At 37.2% G+C, this 24007-nt stretch overlaps 1 protein-coding gene across 4 annotated transcripts; it reads right to left on the bottom strand.

The window, feature by feature from the left end:
• On the bottom strand, positions 1–23621 carry LOC123758855 (ras-related protein Rab-11A). 4 transcript variants are annotated; one of them, XM_045743602.2, is made up of 6 exons: positions 16812–17121; positions 12842–12963; positions 10098–10302; positions 7496–7639; positions 6507–6687; positions 1–2772 (listed from the first exon to the last, which is right to left on the bottom strand). In XM_045743602.2, exons 1-5 carry the CDS (start codon positions 16849–16851, stop codon positions 6548–6550), a joined length of 651 nt encoding a protein of 216 aa, XP_045599558.1. In that variant the 5' UTR covers positions 16852–17121; the 3' UTR covers positions 1–2772; positions 6507–6547. The 4 variants fall into 4 exon arrangements, with proteins under 4 accessions (XP_045599558.1, XP_045599557.2, XP_045599559.1 ...); XM_045743600.2 differs by lacking the exon at positions 16812–17121 and adding an exon at positions 23309–23621 and having other exon boundaries at positions 2633–2772; XM_045743601.2 differs by lacking the exons at positions 6507–6687; positions 16812–17121 and adding an exon at positions 23309–23621.
• Between the last annotated feature and the right edge of the window lie 386 nt (positions 23622–24007).

The raw sequence follows: 24007 nt of genomic DNA, 5'->3' as shown, positions 1-24007 counted from the left end.
TTTTAAAGTTTGTAAATATTTAGCATTGTTTTATTGCAAATAATGTGCTTCTTTACATTGCTTTACAAAATTTCCTATGCAAGCGTGAAACCAGGGCTACACTTGACATGTCAATCACATTTATACGAGACAAGAAAGGCAATGTGGGAACCTTGGAAATAACCTCTTTGTAAGACTGTGTAGTTCGATAATCTTGAATCTCATAGAAGCATGGCCATGACCCTCTACTACCAATCTTGACTCATACAGACAATTTGGGCTTGAATCACCAAGGAAAAAATAAGCACACATCTTATTCAAAATTATTATAACGATTATATTAACCCATAGGAAACTTACTACTGATAGAACTCAAAGAGGCTTACTAAATTTCCTCAAAGCACCCCTTACAATAGTCAAGACATCAACACGTCTACTTCCACCTTGAGAATGCTGGCAAAGTTTACAATTTAAATAGCCTTGTGCCATTTTTTATCACATTCTTACTGAAGTGAGATTGAGAGTTTATGAAGCTAAATTGATTCCTAATTATCAGAAAATGTTGAACATCTTAGTCTAGAGCACATTACAGCATAATTGACATTTGCAGACATTTTTATATACTATGTTTGATACTTTACTATTATCAAATAAATAACTTCTATTACCCTTTTAAGAATTGTCTGAAGTTCAACTTTTCAACATTATTCATTAAAATAAAACATTTGTCCACCCATAAATTTTATTATATGATTCACGTTTGTGATATTAAGCTAATAACAGTTAAATTAACAAATCGTTTTGGTGCTCTTTTAAGATGATTAAGAAGCAATCACCAAGACTGACCTCTGCAATGCCCACCTCTCCATTCACTGATTCAGCCACAGTAGAAAATTAAGGCAAGTCTTTAGAATATCCCAATATGTAAATAGGTTACATTTCAACTCTGCAGATCTTCATAACAAATCTCTCTGAACCATATCAATCAAGGAGCACAAGTTTTGTCTAAATCTCTGCTTCTGAATTCTTAAAATGTTTAGTAATCACACCCAAAGACTTTTTTCACAATCATAAAATAAGAAAAAGCACATTTATAATCAACGTGCTTCTTGATTGTATGAACTTTCAAAATTCTAGTCTCTTTTTCATAAACTATTCTTAAAAGCAAAGAATCTTGTAGATCCATAGTTTCCATTAGATGGTCAGGTAAACTCTAGCTACATCCCAATGTTGGTACATTTCAATGTACAGTACTGTTAATTCATTTGCAAGAAGCTATTTTCATAAATGCAATACCTCGTAACGATAATAATATGTTCACCGACACTATTCTTAAATTTGCGAGTCCTACTGAAAAGAGAAGCTTTACACAAGGCAGAAGACAACATGCTAACAAGAAAAAGAGTGTGAGACAAATAAATGACTAAATATTTGGCAAACATGAAAAAGACTTAAATTCCCCAGCAAGACAATCTGTAGGCCGTGCTTATTCATCAAATTTGGTAAGGAGTCCATTCCGACTTGGTCTCAAATTTGGCAACAGCAACTCGTCTCCAGATCACACAGCAACAAAAGACTTATTACTCCCACTGGTGTTCACCTGCAAAACTTAGGTACCATCAAGTATCTACCCAAGTTAACTGGAAAAACTACTATTTACCCTAAAGCTAATATGAGGTGTATAGTCCACACCAATCAATCACATTTCACACTTGGTAATGCAGTTAAAACTATTGGGTATCACTGACAGGGGAAATAAGGCAGCCAATACAGTTCTCTGTCTGTTTAGTGTCTATCAGCCAGCTTACATGATATCAACATGGGCTCTCATTCCTTTGTAAATAAGGACAAATTCTGCATTACTGAGGTAAGTGGTCTCGATCCATTGCCCACAAAGGTTCACCCAGTAACCATTGCTAGGAGCTATGCCTTTAACTGGATATGGACATATCTATACTTCAATACTGCAGTTATGATTAGATGGCTAGACTGAAAGCAACAAAGCTTTCTGCATATACACAGGATGGGTGTAATGGTGCTAGCAATTAATATACAATGTGACCTAGTTAAAATATACTGTAAAAATTCAAATAAACTTTCACTTAACTTCTTTTTGTTAGTTGAGGATGTGATTAAACTATTGTTCTGTAGCCTTAGCAAAAGTCAACAAATTATGACAAAAAAAATAGCAATCCATGTTTGTGCTTATACACATCAGCACAACAAACAGACAGGTATGGCAAACCTACTCCTTTTTCATTTTAAAATTACAATATTTATTTTTATAGTGTACAGAGTGATAATCACACATTTATTACCAATTCTCCCTTGGCAGACACTGAAAATTAGCATTGCAATGCTATTAATAACCCAGGGAACATTAGTCTGGAGCAGCAGAGATTGCTAATAATTATGTAGATTGGTGGAGAACGAGGATAAACAGAGTTGAATTAAAGATGAGCAAACATTATCATGTCCTCAAACAACCGTAGAACTCCTGCAACCAGACTGTCTTCCACCAACCTGCAACTTTGAGTGATGAGTGTGTATTGTTTTTTTGTGGAAATACTAACAGACAGGTGTCAAGAATAAGGAACCGAGATGGGCTTGGGATAGACGGAACGCTAGAGGCTTTTCAGTAAAATGGGGATTAAGAGGGTTAGCGGGCACAGCAGTTGTTGGAGGATGATCCACTGGGTGGTTCGGTGGGCTCCACAGTGATTGATTTACCACCAGGAGGTTCATTCGTTCCACTGTCTGGGAGCTGCTGCCTCGAGACAATGCGATATATTTCTGTGGGAGTAATTTGAATTTTGTTATTAATCTGTAATGCAGTGTTAGAATTTAAGAACAGTATAACAAAATACTAAACAATAATACCATTCTCATGAATTCTACCTAATACTAGTTGTGTTAATACACAAACTTCCAAAATACCAACGCTTTGTTATACATAGATGTAAATGCTCTGGCTTTCATGAATTTACAAACAACAACAAACTAAATAATTATTAACACTTTGGCAGTACAGCCTCTCCGCACATTCCCAACCGTAAATATTTTACATTCCCAAGGGCCCTGCTCAACGATGTGTAATGTGTTTACAATCATTTTGTATTTTCAAAGTTATTTGTTGGCTTATAACTACAGTGCACATTTGGTATAAAAATGTTTGCAAATGAATTCTCTAGAGAACAGGTGCAAAAACAAAAGTGTACTTATCATAGGTTATGCACGACAGCAATGAATGAGCGAATGTTTATGAACATTAACATTCCTCATTTATTCAGCCCAAATAAAAAGTAAAAATATAAATCTGTGTACATGATCAGTCTATACAGATGTAAAAAGGAAAAACTAACTTTTCATTTAGGTAATTTGCAATAACAAAAAAAAATTCTTAAGAGCCATTTTTATCTGCCAGTGGCAAAAATATGTTTACAATAATGTTACCTTTTCCAAGTTCTTTGTTGGGTTATAACTACCCATATAGTGTCAAATTATTTGCAAATGATAATCTAAAGTATAGATGAAAACAAATATTTAAATTATGCATTATTATTCAGCATAACAGTACGAGAGCAAGAAAAACAAAATGTGATGTCAAAAGGCATCGAATTCACCAAGGTGTTTATCGAGCCACAAGTGAATCAAAGGGATATTGGGAAAGCAAAATTTACAATCGTCTTGAAAATCGGGACATTCTTAGAGGCGAGTGACAATGTGGGACAGTGGAGTTGTGACATTGAAGCAGATTTTCATTAAATTAAAGGCCCACAAGTTAGTTGTGTGGGACTAATACGTTACTGAACCAAAAGCTTTTTTCCACCATCTGTTACAATGGCAGGAATGGGTCATGTTTAATGGAATGCAATTTGGTATTCAGAATAGCCAACTATCTGGCCCTCTAATGGTTGTAGCTTGCATTATGGATGACAGTAAAAATCCGAATTCAGAACCCATTTGGAAGATGGGACATCTACAAAGGTTTTTTTTTTTTTTTAGCAGCCGTAGTGTACAGGTCATTAGCAGTTACACCAATATGGATTCGAAGTCAAATTCAGCAAAATTTGATTGTCTTGTACTTGCTGAAGGTGAGGAACAGTCAGTATTGGATCATAGTTACCATGGGATGGGAAGGGCTATGAGCACACCGAGTCAACTACAATAATAAACATTGGCACACAATAACTTGTGCAGTGTGCAAAATTGCAAGGCTCCATGAAAATGCTAGTCCTTGGGGAAGGGTGGGAAGACAGCACACAGATTTGATAAGGAATAACAATGGAGTATCCAATATCGTCAGCAGACTCTGACCAATGCATAATACAGCAGTAGTGTGCTAGTGCAAAAGAAAATATTCTCAATACCGGTAGTAGTGAAGGTATGCAGGCATGAATGGCGATCTTGTAATGATGTGCCACTGGTTTCTACAGACAAGTCCTGTATGAGGAGTAAATGATGAGCCCCAAAGCTCATGTCCATGCCTGTATGACAATGCATCAAGATAACGAAGGATCACGGGCAAAGCTGATGAATACGTAGGGCAGGCATAGTCCAGTTCAGACAGTTCCTCAGGAATGCAAGTAAGTAATTATAAAAAAAAAAAAAAAAAAAAAAAAAACCAGGAAGGCTATGTAGCACCATCAAAGTGCGAAATAATCAGAGGGCACTAAATATCACCAAGTATGTCAATACGAGAACAGAAACGCACAAGGCGAACAATATCAAAAGTATCCGATTCACCAAGAATTCTATCGAGGGACAAGTGACCGCGAGGGACTCAGGAATTCAAATACACTAAAGTAGTGTTCATCTATACCTCAAGGAGGTAGGTGCCAAGACAAAATGAGGTAAGAGTCTTTGTGTATTCAGTTTGGAGGTAAAGTTCCACAGGATGGCCAAGACAAGCAGATGTTAAATATCAACCCTAAATATTATGCATTATACTTATGCACCACAGAGCAACAAAGGTGGGGTGAGGGAACAATAGGCCATCTAATAAGTCATTACACAAGTTTTTGTTAGAGAAAATTTGAAGCTTTGCCTGGTATACCAGAAAAGTTAATTTAATCCAAAAACATGCAATCGTTTGTTATCTCCTGTGATGCCAATATAGTCACCTGGTGGCTTGGTTTTTACAACAGTGTTCGAGTCGATTCCTGAACATTGAGACAAATTTATAGCAAAGGAGTATATAAAACTTTCTTTGAGCTGTGCCAGAAGCAGGTATACATATAATACAGGTGTATATATATAACATGATAACCTACGGACAGTACTCGGTTCCTTGTGTGGGCAAAATGAGCTCTTAGCACAAACACTACATGAATTACTCGACAACTGTTCTAACATCCAGAGATGGTATTCGCAGGAGTGTGGGTCAAGAGTACAACGACTTTATATGGAAGCTTTAAGACTAGTAGGTAACGCCATGTATGATGGGCATCGCAAAAAATGAATAGTATACTGTATTTGCAATATTCAATCCAAAGAACTAACAGTATATATCATGACCTTATAATTACTGTATTATTATTATTATTATTATAGCAGTACTATTACAAGATGCATACCTACTCACCCTTACAGCAGCTGTTTCAGTTTCTTTGCTTGTGTTAAACTAATAAAAGTTTATGACCAAAATGAATGTTCCTGAAGATGTCAATATTCACAGGATATTAACATCTAATGTATAAATGAACATCCCATTGTTACCAGATACAAAACATGTGGTGATCTTTGTGTGTACAGTACTAGTATATTTAATATAGGAAACTCATGCTTAATTTCCAGGGTAAAATATAAAAGACAAAATTAAACACTATTTTTGCTACTGAGGCAACATGTAACCATGCCATGCTAGTATAGCAACACTAAGAAGCAGTGTAACTACAACAACTGATCCGACAGATTGTTCCTGTACGACTATGCACTGAAGTCCCGGACTAGACGTTTGTCGAACTCTCAAATCTTGCGAGAATGAATGACTACTGCCATTTTGCTCAAGGAAGATGTAGTGCAATTAAACCTCCAATATCCAGAAAATTAACCTGTGTAATAAGAATTTGAGTGAAATTCAGCTGGATTATTTCCATGCCAATCATCAAGCACTTGTTCATCTTATGATTCTTAAATACACTATCTCATGCACTTAAATGTCTTGTTTCAAACTTCACAAACCATTATGCCCATGATCATGCTGTATGACCCATTATAACATTTTCAGGCAAAGGCAGTTGGAATAAAAGCCATAAGTGAATGTAGCCTGCAGGAAGCCATGTTTGACAGTCATTAATCAAAAAGATAATAAGGTTTGGGATTTCCCTGTAGCAAACTGGCAAATTCAACCTTATTATGCCTCTAATTGAAAATATTCACATCTTCAAGTATTTCGGCATACTCTGAGACAGGTTCAACTCGGATGTGTGTAACAAAGCGCAAACGAGGTGAAATAAAGTGCTTAACAGATTTAAGAAGAGCTAGTGCATTAGATCCCTTTACTGGACATTAATGTCGACTCTAACCCTTTGCCCAAATTTCCAGGTGTGAGGAGGAGAAGCTCTCCCTACTGTTGACAACATTGCTTGCGCACACTCTCGGCATTTACAGTTGGCTCCACGTGAATAGCCTTTACATCGGCTGTTGGACTGTCATCGTGGTCATGAGGATCACGGATTTGCTTCTGGGAGACAATCCTGTAAATTTCTAGCCAGCATGCAAAGAATGGGAGATGTGTTAGTCAACTGTTAATATTGCTAACTTGTTATTATCAATTTCCAAACATTCCTTGTTACATTACCTTCATACTTTAGATTTTATTTTAAATGATTTTAGGTGCAAAAATTTCAAGGTTCAAAAGCACTAAATGCACATTATAATCATGCAAGAGCAATACAGATAAATAATTCTCTAGAGGTGAGTATAATGGATAAGAGGCCACTTTCTAATGCCCATCATGCTTAATCCATCTTGTACTAAATAAATTTCACATTTGATTAATAAGCTATCTTTTCAGGTATATGAAAAATAATAAGTTAAAATTAAATACAGTATCCTGATAAAACCCATTTTTATTTCCAATCAAATTTAGATTTTTTGACCTTGAAAATGTATTTGCTTGCAAGAGAGAGCAGTTATTAATGGTATTGTATTATTTAAACAACAACTGACTGAAGACAAATGAACCAAACATTCCAATATAAATTATTAACTATATACATGAAAAACATTCTTATAACAAAACTGGACTAAGGAAAAAACATAAAAGCCATAAAAAGGCTTAAGTAAGTGCCCTGGACAAAGACAAGTATTACACTTGAACACAGTATACAAATTCTCAAGCAATAAACAAAATTACTAAAGTTTTGAAGGCAATCAATAAAGCTAAAAATAATTCAAGATGCAATCAATACCAGTCATGAAACTATATATTGTAAGACACGTCTAGTAACAATACATCCACGAGAGACTGAACCAGCACCTGCAGTGTTCAAAATGGCAATTCTTCACATACCTGTGAGGATGTTATGGAAGGCTGTCTCTACATTAGTGGAATCCAACGCCGAGGTTTCAATAAAGGACAGGCCCTCTTTCTCGGCAAATGCCTTGGCTTCCTCTGTCGGCACTGATCGTAAGTGGCGCAAGTCTGATTTGTTACCTGCACAATCAGAAACAAATAATTACCTAAACCCCAAAGGCTGAATTATTATTTGTATGCAAGAAACGGTACAGTATTTTCAGAGGAATTGCAGCCACCAAGGGTTATGGCTCAAAGGTACATAATAATACTGTATATTTAATTACAATAATGACTATCAGTTCTTGAAAATTTGATAGTAGAGGTATACCATATTTTTGTTTGCTCTTAATATAATTCAGGGAGTAAATTTGGATAACTAAAAATACAGCATTTGCAAAATATGGCCTGAAACTTAAAATGTTTTAATATTGAGAGCAATGATGCCACATTACTTAATATATTTTAAGTAATAATGTATACTGAATTAGGTAATGATAAAGTTTTGTCTTCCTGGAAGGGCTGAAAGGTGCCCTGGAGCTAGCACCAACCACCCTCGCACGGGTCATGTCAGACTTAGGAGTCTTTAAAAGCCTATTCCTATTACAGTATGTGCATTTGTGTATTAGTATATACTGTATATTTCCTTAATTTTCTTGAGACAAGTGTTGTCACACCACAAAAATGGAGTGGTTAGCTGTCAACCTTGTGGTGGTTGCAAGGATCAACGTCCCCACGGCCTGGTTGGTAGTCTGGTTAACCAGGATGTTGAATGCAATGCTAGCAGCACGAAGCATGAATCACAGCCTGGTCGATCAGGTATGCTTTGGAGGTGTTTATCGAGTAGTCTCTCGACCCCATGAGATGCGGACCAGTTATGCTCCTTGTGTGTAGCAGGAGAATTATGTTGAAAAGTCTTGGGCCTTTGATGCTAACAGTTCTCATAGCATACCTACTGCACCTCAGCATTTCAATGGGGTTATTTTGTACATCCTACCATGCTTACTGGTTTCCAGGTAATGCTATTTCTGTGGGCAGATTTGGCACCAGTTCCTCTAATATTTTCCACGTGTAAATTATCATGTAGCTCTCTCGACTGCGCTCTAGAGAATACAGATTCAGAATGTTTAATCAGTCCTAATAATTTAGAAGTTTTATTGAGTGAATTCTAGCAGAAAAGGATCTTTGCACGCTCTCCAGATCAGCAATTTCTCCGGCTTTGAATGTAGCTGTTTGTGTAAACAATATTTCATGCTAGAATGCACTAGTGTCTTGAAAAGTATCAGTGACATTCCTTCTTTGAAACTTTCTTCTTATCCAACCATAATTTTTCTTGCAGCCATGACAGCTATTTTATTGTGTTCTTTTATTCTTTCTTTGACATGATTAATCCTTGATCCTTTACATTTCTGTTTCGTTCTATAGTGTGATTTGATTGTGTTTTATGTATGGGTTCTGTTTTTATATTTTCATTTTTCTCATAATGCAGAAGCTGGAACTTATTTTCAATAATCATCATATCTGTGACCCAATGAAAGGCCTGATGAACATCAGGCTAGAGGTTTGCTGTGTCCTTTATATTGTATATTCTTATCAAAATCTTAGTGGTATCTGCAAGTGATGATACAGTACAGTACTATAGTTTGTACTCTTGACTATGTTTGATACGAGGTTAGAAAAAGTACCATAGCAAGCACAGTACCTTGAGGGAACTGAGCTTCTCATTGTGGATGATCTAGATTTTATGTTAGTTACTGTTACACTCTGGTTCTGTTCATTAGGAAGTTAAATATCCATCTCTCTACTTTGCCAGTAATACCTTATGAGTGCACCATTACCATGGTCACATTTGTCGAAAGCTTTTGCAAAGCTTATGTTTATACCATCTGCATTTTGCTCGTCTTCCATGGCATCTAAGGCTATGTCAATGATCTAGCAAATGTGAGAGGCAGGACCCTGTTCTGAACCCATGTTGTCCAGGGTTATGTAGATGTGATTCCATGTGATTTGTAATCTTTCTTCTTAGCATCTTTCAAAGATTTTTACGACATGTGAAGCTATTACCTGTTGGATACCTGCTGCATGGGGGTTCTGCGAGTTCTTCTACTCCCGAAGCGCGTCCGACTTGTGAGAGTTGGGGGTCCAACAGGTTGTTGCTTGGAGCAGCCCAAGTTTGTGTAAAGCGATGTGTAAAGTGTCTACAATCATATAATACCCTCCTGTATTAATATGCTAACTTATTGTTTTATATGCTAAATATTTATTGTAATGGTTTGAAAATCAATCTTCATTTTCCAACCAAATATCCTTTAAATATATTCCATCATACACCAGCTAATAAAAAGTAAATGCAAACACTGGTATAAAGTGGAAGAAAGAATGAGAACAAGAACAATTAAAGATACGTACAGGAAGTAAATATATAGGTGCAAGGAATGACACAGTACAGTATATTACTATACTGTATTTGAACTCGGGCAAGACTAAAAATGCTTGGAGGAGGCTACACATGCCACTACTCTGTTGAGAATATTACATTAGATATACTGATGCAGATAGATAATCAAGCTCTACAAATAATTATATTGTAATAACTTACCTACAAGCATGATGACAATATTTTGATCAGCATGGTCTCTAAGTTCTTTCAGCCAACGTTCTACATTGGTATATGTGAGCAGTTTGGCAATATCATACACCAAAAGAGCACCCACGGCGCCCCTGTAGTAGGCCGAGGTGATGGCCCGATACCTTTCTTGCCCTGCAGTGTCCCAGATCTGTGCCTTTATGGTCTTGCCGTCAACCTGAGCAACGAAACACCACACAGGCTTAACTCTAGAACTATTTTAGGATTGCTCTAAGAACTTTAGAAACAGGATTACTTTGAACCTTGTAAAATGTTAGTTATTTATACTCACTTCCATAACCTAATTGAAGGATTAGCATTAATGTAAATTGTTTCTACAAAACAACATTCTTAAATAGAAAATATTCATCAAATTATAACCTTTGTTAAAAGAAATTACAGTAAATATAAACTAGGCTATAGATAATGTAGGAAATGCTGTTAATTATGCTAGCTTTTAGAAGCAGCTATAATATTAGTCAACATGCATTAAATATGACCTAAGTAACTACGTAATAACAAAATTGATCGTGCTACAATCTGGATCATTACATTCACTGGCTTTGGTTTAACACCACATGCAATAACAGTGATTTATAGTTGTTGTAAGCAGATGATCCAAAATGTCACCTACTAGGTAATGCTATATCAAAAAGTGGAAATTCCTGAAATTAAATATTTATAATTTTCCTTTGGTTATTATGTTTTTAGCTCTCAGGCCAGAGTACTGGTAACTCCATTACACCTTACATCAGTATTGTTGCTATTTGGTAAATATACCTCCTAATGCCTACTGTTTTTGGTCTACATTTATAAATTCCTTCAAAATTTCACCAGAGGTTATTTTATAAATCAACTGTAATGGGAAGATTCCCATTACCAATGGGGATAAGGAGCCAGTGAAGTAGGTATGAGAGGGATCAACCCCAGGAATCTTGTGCGACTGTGCACCCAGATTTTGTATTCACCTAGTTGTGCTTGCGGGGATTGAGTTCTGGCTCTTTCAACCCGCCTCTTAACTCTCAATAAACTTTTTCCCCCCCACACCCCCCCCTCTCCAGGAAGCAGCCCATAGCAGTTGTAACTTCCAGGTACCTATTTACAGCTAAGTAACAGGGCATCAGGGTGAAAGAAACTCTGCCTATTTGTTTCCGCCATCACCGGGGATTGAGCCCCGGACCTCGGGATTACGAGTCCCGAGCGCTGTCCACTCAGCCACCAGGCACCTTCGGTATTCTTGCACTTGTGTTTCTGGATTCCCCATAGCTTTGTGAAGCATCTGCCTTATGCACATTGCACACAATTGCAGTCAGGAAAAAGCAGTATTACCACACACCCCTTTAGTTCTCAAAACATTTTCTCAAATTTATATGATAAAGAGTACTACTGTACAGACATATTTCTTAATTTATCTCAATTGAGCCTAATGTTTAGGGGTTGTTTAGTATACAGTAATTACCTTTTATATTTCACTACATTAAGCAGGCTTTAAACTAACTACTGTTACCACAGTAAAGACCATTAAGAATATAATCAGTCATCACTGAAAGGTTCCTAGTCAAGTCTCCATGTTTTAAAAAGCTAACTAAAAATGAATACCTTATTGGAATAGGAAAAGAGGAAAGGGGCTATACATAATTGACTTACAATTTAGCAAGTCGAGGTGTTAATACTGGAAAGAAAATTAACATGTATTTACTACACTCAAATTCAGAAACTTCTTATTATGCACGAGCATCATGCATGTCGTTACTACAGGGGAGTGAGAAGGTTACCTGGGTCGTGTTCAAATAAGATGACTGATTGCAAGCCATTATATATGCATGACTAAGACACTGAAAGCTGTTGTATTAGCAAGATTTTATAACAAACTGGAAGCGTTACATTTGGGGCACAACCAGCGACAATTGGGTAAATACCAAAAGTAAAGAAAGATGTTTTGATTTGACAAATTAATCTTGGATGTAATACTATACAATTTAATGACTTGTTACTGTCCCTCCAAATTAAATTACATTAAACATGACCATAATGATGTTCATGATTTAAGGTTCGGGACAAGGGGGTGGTCGAAAAGCAATCGCCCCGAAACCCCAGCAAGACTAGAAGGCTACACTGCCTCCACTGACGATGTGGGGTGGAACCAGCTGTGGAGAAAGCAAAGCTCCAATGTCGAGGTTGGTCTTCACTGGTTGTATTCTGCATTTTCTTCCAAATCGTTCACTCCAGTAAGTTGTTATTTTACTGTCTAGATTTGGGACCTGGCTCTCTAGTATTTTCCATGTACATTATATATTATTCGATATCTCTCTCGTCTCCTTTCTAGAGCATACATTTGTAGAGCTTTGAGAGATGACCCTAATTATTTAATAATTTAGGTGCTTTATAGTATCTATGTATGTACTGTAATGTATTCATAAGACTCGACTGAAATCGGTTTAGTTAAACAAAAAATTGGAATGAGTAGCATGCTTGCTTCAAAGCACTGAATATGAGCAGGATAAGAGGCTTCTTGTGTTTTATCTATATACATGGCAATAGAATTACAAAAAACTAATAAATATCCTAGTACCATACCAAAGAATGACCCAATTTGTTTAATTATAAAAAAGCATAGCTACAGGATATGAACAATTAGGATCTAAGATTGTTTTATGTGATAAAGTAATATTCTTCACTGTGAACATAAGCCATGAGCATCAGTAGCAGCATCTTACCTCTATGCTGCGTGTGGCAAATTCAACACCGATGGTGGACTTTGATTCAAGGTTAAATTCATTCCTTGTAAATCTTGAAAGAAGATTACTCTTGCCAACACCAGAATCTCCAATTAACACAACTGTGAAGAAATGTCCATGTTAGGGAAAACAATTCAGACAAAAATTACTTAAAATGCAGGTTACGGCAAATACACTTACTGTACATAGGAATGAAAGCTACTGTTCAATAATTATTTTATGTTTAAAAAACCAGCGTTGAATGTAATGAAATGCCAACTTCCGGGAAGTCCCGTGGGCTCCCTGAAGTTACATTGCTCATACAGTGCCATCAGACACAGAGTTCTTTTAGGCTTAATGGGGAACACGAGCCAAAACTTGGCCTCTTCTAAAGAGGTGCAGAGAGCAGTGGCAATATGATCAAATTGTAAATAAATTTCTATCATGTCTGCCACCATTGTGGAAGCACCCACAAAGTCTGCAAGACAAAGAAAGACCACCACTGTTGGTTATAAGGAAATATCAGTGTCTCTAAACTCACCAAAAGAACGTATGAAATAATGTAAACAAACTTATCAAAAAGTTATAAAACTAGTGCAAAGCTCATTTGCCCCACCTCCCCCCTCTTATTTGGGGAGAGGAGAGAGGTAGATCAGGTCAGCCAGCTAGTCAGGTCAGCCAGTCAAGGCCGGGCTTGACTTGTGAACTCCTAGAACCCACTCCAGGTATAGTTCAGGTATACACAATTACATACAATTGCATTTGGTAAGCCTGTTCAACACCATAGACCTGGGCTAGTGACAGTAGTTAGGCGACAATACTGATAAACGTGCCTTTGGCTAGGGGAATCTTGATAAGCTTAACAGGCTTCCTGTTTATGACCGAGATACTGTACCACTTAGTAGAACAGGTCAATACAGGTACCAACCAGACATTTTGCTCTTTATCAGGGTCACTGGTATATGAAACAACCACATAAGCCCATGAACATAGTATTGTGTAATGGTACTGTACAATTACAAGAATAAAGATAATTTACCTATTCTACTGCTGAACAAGGTTTTATCTTGACCTAAAGAGGAAAGCTATGCAGTTGTAAAAAAAATTACTTGCACCAACAAAATCAGTGCCTTAATTATAATGCTTATTAATTTTTATGCAAGATAGGGCATTTCTTTTTGCCTATGTTCATCTAGCAGTAAATGAGTATCTGGGAGTTACACAATTATGGGGTTGCCGTCTGGGGGAAGGTTAGTAGTTTGACCTCGGGTGGGGAGGAAAGTGGGGACCTTGATACAGCCTAAAGTATACACAGGCTTCCTGTCCCCAATAACATGACTTGTATAACCTAGTAAGAGTACAGTAATAAGCATTTAGCATTACTGTACAGTCACCAGTTGATACCAGTAGGTATTCATATTTAACTAACAAAGTACTGTACGTTTAAACAATATAAAGTTTGTAGTCCACAAAAATAAGAAAAATTATCAAATGTTGACTATAAAACAAATGACAAAACCCAAATGATGCACACACCTAGAGTGGGGTCTAAGAGGGAGGGAGGGAGGGAGGAAGGAAGGGAATTATCAGGGGTAAAGTCCCAAGCCACTACAACTATATAGCACTGGGAAGGGGTCAGGATAAGAATTTGGGATGGAACGAGGGAAAGGAATGGTGTTCAGCTACTTGGGAGGTAAGGGATTGAATGCCAACCTGCATGAAGCGAGACCGTTGCTCTACCGTACAGCTCAAGTGGTTGGACATCATTCTTTTCCCTCCCCATCCCAAATCCTTATCCTGACCCCTTCCAAGTTCTATATAGTAATAATAATATAGTAATAATATAGTAAAGTTACTATATAGTTCTATATAGTAACTACACAGACCTCAGGGTATCCACTGACATCCCTGCAACACTGGCCTGCCTACCTCTGCAATGATGATAATTTTACATGCGGTACTCTATAGCCTTAATCCAGTCTGACCGATTATATAGAATCGACAACTGGATCATTTATAGGGAGCCGGTCGGCCGAGCGGACAGCACGCTGGACTTGTGATCCTGTCGTCCTGGGTTCGATCCCAGGCACCGGCGAGAAACAATGGGCAGAGTTTCTTTCACCCTATGCCCCTGTTACCTAGCAGTAAAATAGGTACCTGGGTGTTAGTCAGCTGTCACGGGCTGCTTCCTGGGGGTGGAGGCCTGGTCGAGGACCGGGCCGCGGGGACACTAAAAGCCCCGAAATCATCTCAAGATAACCTCAAGATGGCTTTGTGTTTATCCTTGTTAATTCCCTCCCTCTTAGACCCCACTCTGGGTATGTGCATCATTTGGGTTTTGTCATTGTTTTAGTCAACATTTGATAATTTTACTTATTTTTGTGGACTTTACAAACTTTATGTTGTTTAAACATATGGTACATTGTTAAGTCCAAGAGCTGCCAAAAGATATTTCCAGATACATCACTACTTTTAAAACAAACCTACCTTACCTTGCCTAACCCATCATATCCAATCTGAAACCTAATAAAAATACAAAACTGTGTTTGATGTATAGTGAGCATGAGGTCTACAATGCACTGCAGCATAATAAGATTTAATTATAGGCAGTTATTAATGCTTCTGCACACACTGATCTACATTTTTGAGGTCACTTACACATTGACCCCTGACCTATATTTTTAGGAGTAAATTAATTTTTGTTTTTATTTGCCTAATTGTCAGCTAGACAATGACTGGCATTATTTACAGCATGTATTAACCTATATGTAAAGGCCTACTGTACAGTACTACATTTCCTTTACTGTCTCGTAGTACAGTTGGCTTCGTTCGACTCAACAGGGATTCCTGGGTTCAATTCCCAGGAGGGAGTGAAATAGTTAGGCATGTTTCCTTTCACTTAATGCATCTGTTCACCTAGCAGTAAATAGATACCTGGGAGTTGAGCAATTGCTGTGTGGTTGCATTCTAAAGATAGTCAGTAATTTGACCTTGGTAGGGGGAGGGATTGCTATATGCCTAATGTATTTTATTCATACATACACAGGCTTCCTGTCCTTGACAAAACTATTACTTTAGAGGGCACAAGAAAAGCACCAACCAAACCTTCCTAAGGCTAGTACAGCATATTTGTACTAAATTAGGCCTAAGATGGTTCTAAAATTGCTTATTTAAGCATAGGACAGGTTAAATTGAATAATTACTGTTCATTTTTTAATTGTCCTTGGGTTATTCCAACAGTAATAAAATTTTGTACATTCCACAAAAAGTTGCTAAATGTATTATCCTTTTTGGAGGATGAGCTGGAGCATTGAGAATCTGATGAAGTCAATTACCACGAAGGATTACAAAAAAAATACTGAATGCTATGTTGTTTTAGATTTAGCTACTCAGAACAAAGTGCCCATGTAGCACGGGCTATGGTGAACCCGTAAAAAAGTATATTTACTTACATTCCGAGAAAATATATATATATTGACAGGACAGTACAATGCACCTCTCCTGAAACTAGAATCAATGCAACAAAAGGTCTATATCTATCCAGTATAGTATTAATAAAATTGAAGTAACTAAAACATTGACTAATGTATCATGTACGACCTTAACAATACATCTATGACTCAACAGGACACACACGACCCCTATGGCCAAAAATACCTTAGGCGTGTACACAAGATAAGGGTGATAGCTTCTAACTTTTGTACTACAAGTTTACTGCTATAAAACCTAACTTTCCCTGAACAATGGGGTAAACACGCCGCCTCGAGTGCATCATAGAGTGCACCATCCAGAGTGCCTAGTGCTAAAATAGTGGTTAATAAAATACGTGACGTGTCGTCACTTGACCGATAAACGATGACGTCGATCAGCTGATTTGTGTCAACTAAGAGGGAGTGGGCGGATACAACCTCCCTGAAATCTATAATACAACAACAACCACCCAGACAAATACACCGCATACAATACTCACCCTTGAATAAATAATCATACTCATCGTCCCTGTTCCCCATCTTTCACGGGTCAAATATCAAAAGGTAAACAAAAGTTGGTCTTGGGAGATGGGGGGGAGGTTCAACCACTCACACAACACACCCGAACCGGCTAATCACAACTGTTCTAGCACCATCAAGCAGATGAACCTATGAGCAACCATCAACGACGCTTTGCACCGCGCTCGAGAGCAAGATGTCGCGGAAAAGAGGCGATCAGAGAGCGCGGGTTGGTGCTGGCGGTAAACTAAGATGGCGAACCGTTACGCCTGTGGGTGTGCGCAGGGTAGTGGGTGAGGGCGCGCGCACGCCGCCACGCGCGCCCTGGGGGATTCGATCCCTCTCACCAGCCACTAAAAGGCGATTAGATTGTTGTTGTTCATCCTCATAATCCTCTCCGCCAGTCTCCAATCCTATCACGTCTTGCTGTAAAAATAAAATAACAAAAATAATACTATAATAATGTTGTGAAGAGAAAGACCAGGTTATATATTACAGGGAGATATATCACTCTATATAACACTATATCTCACGAATTCCTTATCCCATCCGTGACTTTAATACATTACATGGCAACTATAAAGCTCTGTGTCAAAAATAAACAGTAAAGGTTCGAATGTTTAATGAAATTCCTTAAGTTAGTAACAGATTAGCAACAACTAATATTTATGGATTTATTTTCTATTGGGATTTATATTTATTAGAACGTACAATGGGATTTGTACACACAAAAAAAATTGGTGTGTAAATTGTGCATTCTCATCTCATCTACGAAATGTAAATTATATTTTTGTATAGAATAGGTGACGTTTTTATTTTATTAACAAGCTTAGTACACAACAGTGGTCTGCTGATATTATATTCTGTATGATGGGTTACAGGGTATAGGTCAATATTCTTATCTCGTAATGCCCGAAACGCTGTGCGTATTAGTGGCTTTAGGCATAGTAATATGTACTAGCTACATATAATAATATGTACTAGCTCTATCTAGAAATCCAACATTCTGTTTGTAAATAATTTTGTATTTATGTACTTTTACCTGAATAAATATTTATTTATTTATTATTTATGAAAAAGGTACACTTTAATGTGATATGCCCTTCACTCTGCTCGTCTCACTTTATACCTATTTATTTATTTATTTATATTTATAATAGTAATACTATTTACTATCTAATACTATCGCTATATAACCAAGGGTATCTGTACATGGGGTTCAACCTCTGCAAACTACCTCAAACCCATCATCACCCAGCAAAAATAAGCTATCAAAACCTTTGCAATTTGTCTTTAGACAACACACAGTTCCTCTGTTTAAATCCTTCAATATGCTAAAATACACCTCAATGCACACATCTCTTGTACTAATTTGTACACTTATAAAGCCTTTCCCTCGATTTTAATCCTGTTTTGAAATTTCCGAGATGGATTTGATAGAACTCGGGAACATTACACTATATTTTATATATTTTTTATTAACAAGCTTAGGTACACATTTAATATGCTGGTGTACCTTCTATATAATTAATATAAAGTATATTGCAAACGCTGGCTAGAGCACAAGAATATCTTCCAATATTGGTGAGTATGAAGTAGTTACAGAGCTCAAAGTACTGTATCTCATACCGTTTGGTCTGAAGTTATTGATGACACTCACAAATATAATAGAGTCTTGTTCACATAGTTTATCACTGAAATGCCCACTCACCATTGAGGGTAGGAATCTTTGCCTGTAACCATCTGCCATAATTTACCTGATTTACCTGAGGGCCACTATCTCTTCAGTGGCCTCGACGAGGACAGGAAACCAGCGGCTTGTCGAAGGTACCCCCTCCCCATTTGTCCAGATGATTCTGCCCACATTGATTTTGCAATTCGGCAGCGTTTTGGCATTTATGGTTTCCGCAGGTAGGCGGTTCCATAGTTTATAACTGGCGTTTTGTAATTCTTTGTAATGCCTTCACATATATTAGAAGATATTCTCATGTACCTTACCCAGGTTTGCTATAGTGCGGAGACTTGCATTCCATCTAGTTATTTAAGTATTTATTTATATACAAGAAGGTACAATAGGTTGCAAAAAGTAAATTTGATGGTAATTAAGTGGTACATTCTTGCAAAGCCAGTAATGAGCATAGCGTCTCAGGCAGGTTCTAATTGAGGTATCGTTTCTTCAATGCTTGAACCATTCCAGTGAGTTTGTTTTTTGTGGTAAGTTATGTGGTAACTTCTTTATAGAGCTGCAATCAATATTTTCGGACCAGAATTGACCTACTTGATAAATCTAATTATTGTTCATTTGAATTCAGTTTCGTACGTGTTCTATCATGGGGTAATATGTTCAGCACCTTATTTTTATCAGCCTTGTTTATTCTTTTAGTTTGCCACTCTCCATAGTGTATAGTAGGTCACTGGAGACGGGAGACCTACCAGAAATATGGAAGACGGCTAATGTGGTCCCAATATACAAAAAGGGTGACAGACAAGAGGCACTGAACTACGTTAATTAATTTCTGCACTTCAGTCTAGTTCCCTTTCTCTTGTTCTACCTTTCTTAGTGAGGGCAGTTTAGGCTACTAACGACCGCTCTTATCTTATCGCTCTGTGGTGCCAGGTATAAAGTACTTCAACAGAATTGACATACATTCTATAGTTTAGCGTTTACAGAGCTATGGTAATGTATTCGTTAGCCTGTTAATTTATTTGAAGGGGAATTAGCAGCATTAGTTACAATAGCGTACAGTGCAATGGCTTCAAATGTCAGTGATGTGTCATTATGTGTAGGTGGTCCTTAATTGTTCCAGTTAGTTTACTTAACGGCTGAACTGTGTTGTCCAGGTGAAAATCAAGGCTGTTTAACTCATAGAAATATATGTTAACATGTTGGAGAACACAACCATTACGTCCTCTCATTACCCAACACAAAGCTGCTATTAGGACAATAACCAACTCTGGCCCCAGACATCACTCGGTACCCTTACTCAAATCTCTGAATATGTTAGATATTAAGTCACTGCACATTCTCTCTTGTGTCTTATACATATATAAAACACTGAACTGTAATGCCAATCCTGACCTCAAAAGCTTCATTGAAGGTTGTAACAGAACCCATGAGCACCACACCAGGAATAAATACAGTTTTGATATTCCTAGAGTACGACTTAATCAAACTAGAAATGCTCTACAAATCAAGGGGCCCAGAATGTGGAATGACCTTCCCAACCATGTTAAAGACTGTACCTCTCTCAACCAGTTTAAGATAAAAACTAAACACTACCTAATAAATTCCCTGTAACCCACCTCACTCCTTTATTGTCAACCCATGTCTGTTATTTTATTTTATTATTATTATTATTTTTTTTTTTTTAATCAACACTGTTTGTCAACCTATTGTATTTGTGCTGCTTTTTCAGTCATGTTCCCCCTTTTTTTATCTTTATTTGTATTTGTTTTCAACATTTTTTATTCTTTATGCTCAATTAGTAATAAGTTCTAGTTATTAATGTTTTTCTTGCCCGAAACGCATTGCGTAATAGTGGCTTTAGGCATTGTATGTACTAGCTCTATCTATATATCAATCCATTAATGTAACATCACTTGTATGTATGTACCTTACCTGAATAAACATATTTATTTATTTTATTTATTTAACCCACGTGATTTGAGCAGAATAATTAGTTTAGCTAAGCTAATTTGACCAACAATTAATGGATGGACTTAAGTCCATACAATTTAATTTGTCACGTGCATGTAATATGGTTTCAGTGGTGTGGTGGTAGTGGTAGAAACAATACTAGTAGACTAGTCATTACTATAATATTTTCCTTGTCTCGTTACAGGGATGCAATCATTGGACTTACAACTGAGAGACTCGGGTTCGATTCCTGCAGTAGGACAGAGACCGTTGGGCAAAAATAATAATGAATTACTATTTTTAGATTTCGAACTAGAGTTTGTATATTTGCAATTGTGGTTGTGTAAGGATATACAGCATTGTTCTTGAGTTATATCCCAAAGTATCCTTTAGATTTTGTCTATCCTCGAATCACCTACTTAAAACAACATTCTTCCAAGGATGGAAGTCTTCTTTCTTAAGGTCTGGAGTAATCTTTATATGATCAGTGGACGCCTAGGCCCATGGAGCATTGAGCGCACACGCGTTCCAATTGATTAACAGTTGAGAGGCGGGATCAAAGAGCCAAAGCTCAACCCCCGCAAGCACAACTAGCACACACACACACACACACACACACACACACACACCACACACACACACACACACACACACTAGCCTAGCCTTGAGCTTGATCTTCAAGTAATCGAGGCCACAATAACAATTGTTTCCAGTCATGAATAGACCACAATGATATACAAAACTGAAGACAGTGTCCTAAACTTTTCGAGCGTCAATTGACATTGAAATGCTTCTCTTTTAGACCGTTATTGAAATACATTTATTAGCATTTTGACATTAAGAAAATTAGGTAACTCCGCATATTTTGGCTGCCCTAACTATTTGGAAGTACACACAGAAATCACAATAGCCTGATATATCACGCTATTGTAAGTCGTGGCACAGTTGACTAAGGCGCAGCTGGGGGACATCCCGTGCGTAGGTTCGAATATTCATCACGGCCCTCGTGGATTTGTTCATTTATATGGAGGTTTCAGAAGTTTGTTAAGCACTGACTGTGTAACACCAAAGTCCCCAATCTGGAGGGACCAAATAGTTGACTACAGTTGACTATTATAACGTATGGAATACCTATTTACTGCAAGGTGAACAGAGGTATCAGGTGAAGGGAAACGTTCCCTCAAATGTTTCAGTCCTGACAATGGAAATGAACCCGGAACCTTTCGGTTGTGTCCCGACTGCGCAGACTACTGCGCGACTTTACGTGTACATGTATCATTATATTCATCATCCCACAGCGTCAAGGGCTTTATCGAACTACCACCACTTTCTCAAACCCAAGGAGAGAGACATATTTTTAAATATTTCAAATATTTGGTTAACTACTAACAACTACTTTTTTGGTTAACTACTAATCTCTCTGGACACCACATGGGCACTCGTGGGCACCCTTAGGTACCACACTAGAGACAAATATACATTTGATATTCCAAGAGTGCGACTTAACCACAGCAAAAATGCTCTGCAGATCATGGGTCCCCAAAATGTGGAATGACCTCTCTAATCACATCGAAGACTGTCCTTTTCTTAACCAGTTTAACAGAGAAACTAAGTACTACCTGATAAACTCTATGTAACCTACATTTCTAGATATGGACGGTAGAGCGACGGTCTTACTTCATGCAGGTCGGCGTTCAATCCCCGACCGTACAAGTACTTGGGCACCATTCCTTTTCCCCGTCGCATCCGAAATCCTTATCCTGATCCCATCCAAGTGCTATATAGTCGTAATGGCTCGGCGCCTTCCCCTAATAATTCCTTCCTAGATGTCAACCTATGCTTTGCTGTTATTGAACTTTAATTACTGAACTTGGTCTACTGCTGTTATCTGCCATGTAGAGTCCGTCCTCAGAGCAAATCCATTACCATGAGAAACCACACCCCTGGTCAAATTACCTGGATAGTTATTTAGATATTTGTGATGGTCTGAAAGCATATTACAGTGTTAGTCTACATGTAAATTGGCAAGTGAACGCTTGTCCTAAACAGATTATTCTCAAGTTATTACTTTACTGTATTATAAATTATTTATTTAGAATATAAAGAGTAGATGCTGACATCGTTTTTTTAGTTTTTGAAGATTTTGGTTTTCTGTAAACGGAATTCTCGGGAACACTGAAATAGTTTTCGAATTCCCTACTTTACATTGTCAATAATACACCGTATTAACGTAACCAAACGTATAAAACCTAACCTAACCATGGATAGAGAATAGATAATAACACTAATTATGCAGTCATTATCAATCCATTCCCATGAGCATATTTCCTCCGAGGACCGGTTGTATTGAAAACGTTAATGGAGAATTGTATTCCTTCTGTTTATACAGTAAAATTATATAATTTTACTGTTCTTATCATCGTGTAATAATTGTCATTTTGTATTGAACTACCTCAGTTTATTATTGTTTTTGTTCTAATTTAGTTTTAAGTCTTAGTTTTTCACCTATTTTAAGCGGGGAAACTGAACGTATTAGTGGCTTTAGGTATTGTAGGTAAGCCGCTCTACCCATGTGTCATACAATCTTCTTATATTCTATGTATGTACTTTTGCTTCAATAACAAATATTATTATTCACATTCTAGTATGTTACATTATAACTGAGTAAATACAAATTGTTAATTCTAGTACGTTAAAAATTTATATCTTGGCCGATTATTAAGAGCCTAGCCTGATGACAGGTTGCCCTAAATATACTAAACTTTTAATTTACAAGAGAAAATTATTAAGATTACATAAATCCACGAATAATTATTACTCTAAAACAAAATATTGTCTTACTATTCCCAACGTAATTAAGTGGACTCTGAGATTCGTCAGTGAAGGTGAGTCGGAAGGCACACATGGTAAGGCGGTCCGCGTGCTGGCTCTTCCACCGGTACACCGCTGTATTCTGTAGCTGTGCACTACTGTATTCTGCAGGTCTCGCACTATATATTCCGTGAGCAGTGTCTCGAGTACTTGGAATACGGTTGGCGACACGACCAGACACGGAGAGTGGAGCGACTGCTGGACCGCTGATTTTACCTGCTCCCAGACTTGCCTCTTCTGAAATTACTCCACGTTGCCACCTCATATATTTATGTACTACTTTCTGGTCCTGTATATTTATGTACTACTTTCTGGTTCTTATACTACTGCTACTATGAATAATAATTATACTAGTTTGTTGCCGTTGTTATTATTGTTATATTTGGTAATTATATAGTTTGTATTTTTTGCATAATTATTTACATATTTGGTTGTTGCAAGCTAGAAATGCATTCTTCTTGTAGGACGAAGTTATCTGTAGGAAGATCTTGCCTTCACCTGTATATTACTCTTTCTAGTCGGATGAAGTTATAGTGCATTCAATTTATTGAAAATTATTTTGTCATTAGCCAATTAATAGTTTTACGAAATATTTTAAATGTTTTAGTGACATATTTTGGATTGCCAATTTGTTGCAAAATCTATTTCCATAATTGTTAATACCTATAA

Source organism: Procambarus clarkii, chromosome 31 (genome assembly GCF_040958095.1).
Source record: "Procambarus clarkii isolate CNS0578487 chromosome 31, FALCON_Pclarkii_2.0, whole genome shotgun sequence".
Lineage (NCBI taxonomy): Eukaryota > Metazoa > Arthropoda > Malacostraca > Decapoda > Cambaridae > Procambarus > Procambarus clarkii.
Note: the sequence above shows the minus strand (reverse complement) of the source record. Positions and strands in the feature narration are given on the sequence as shown.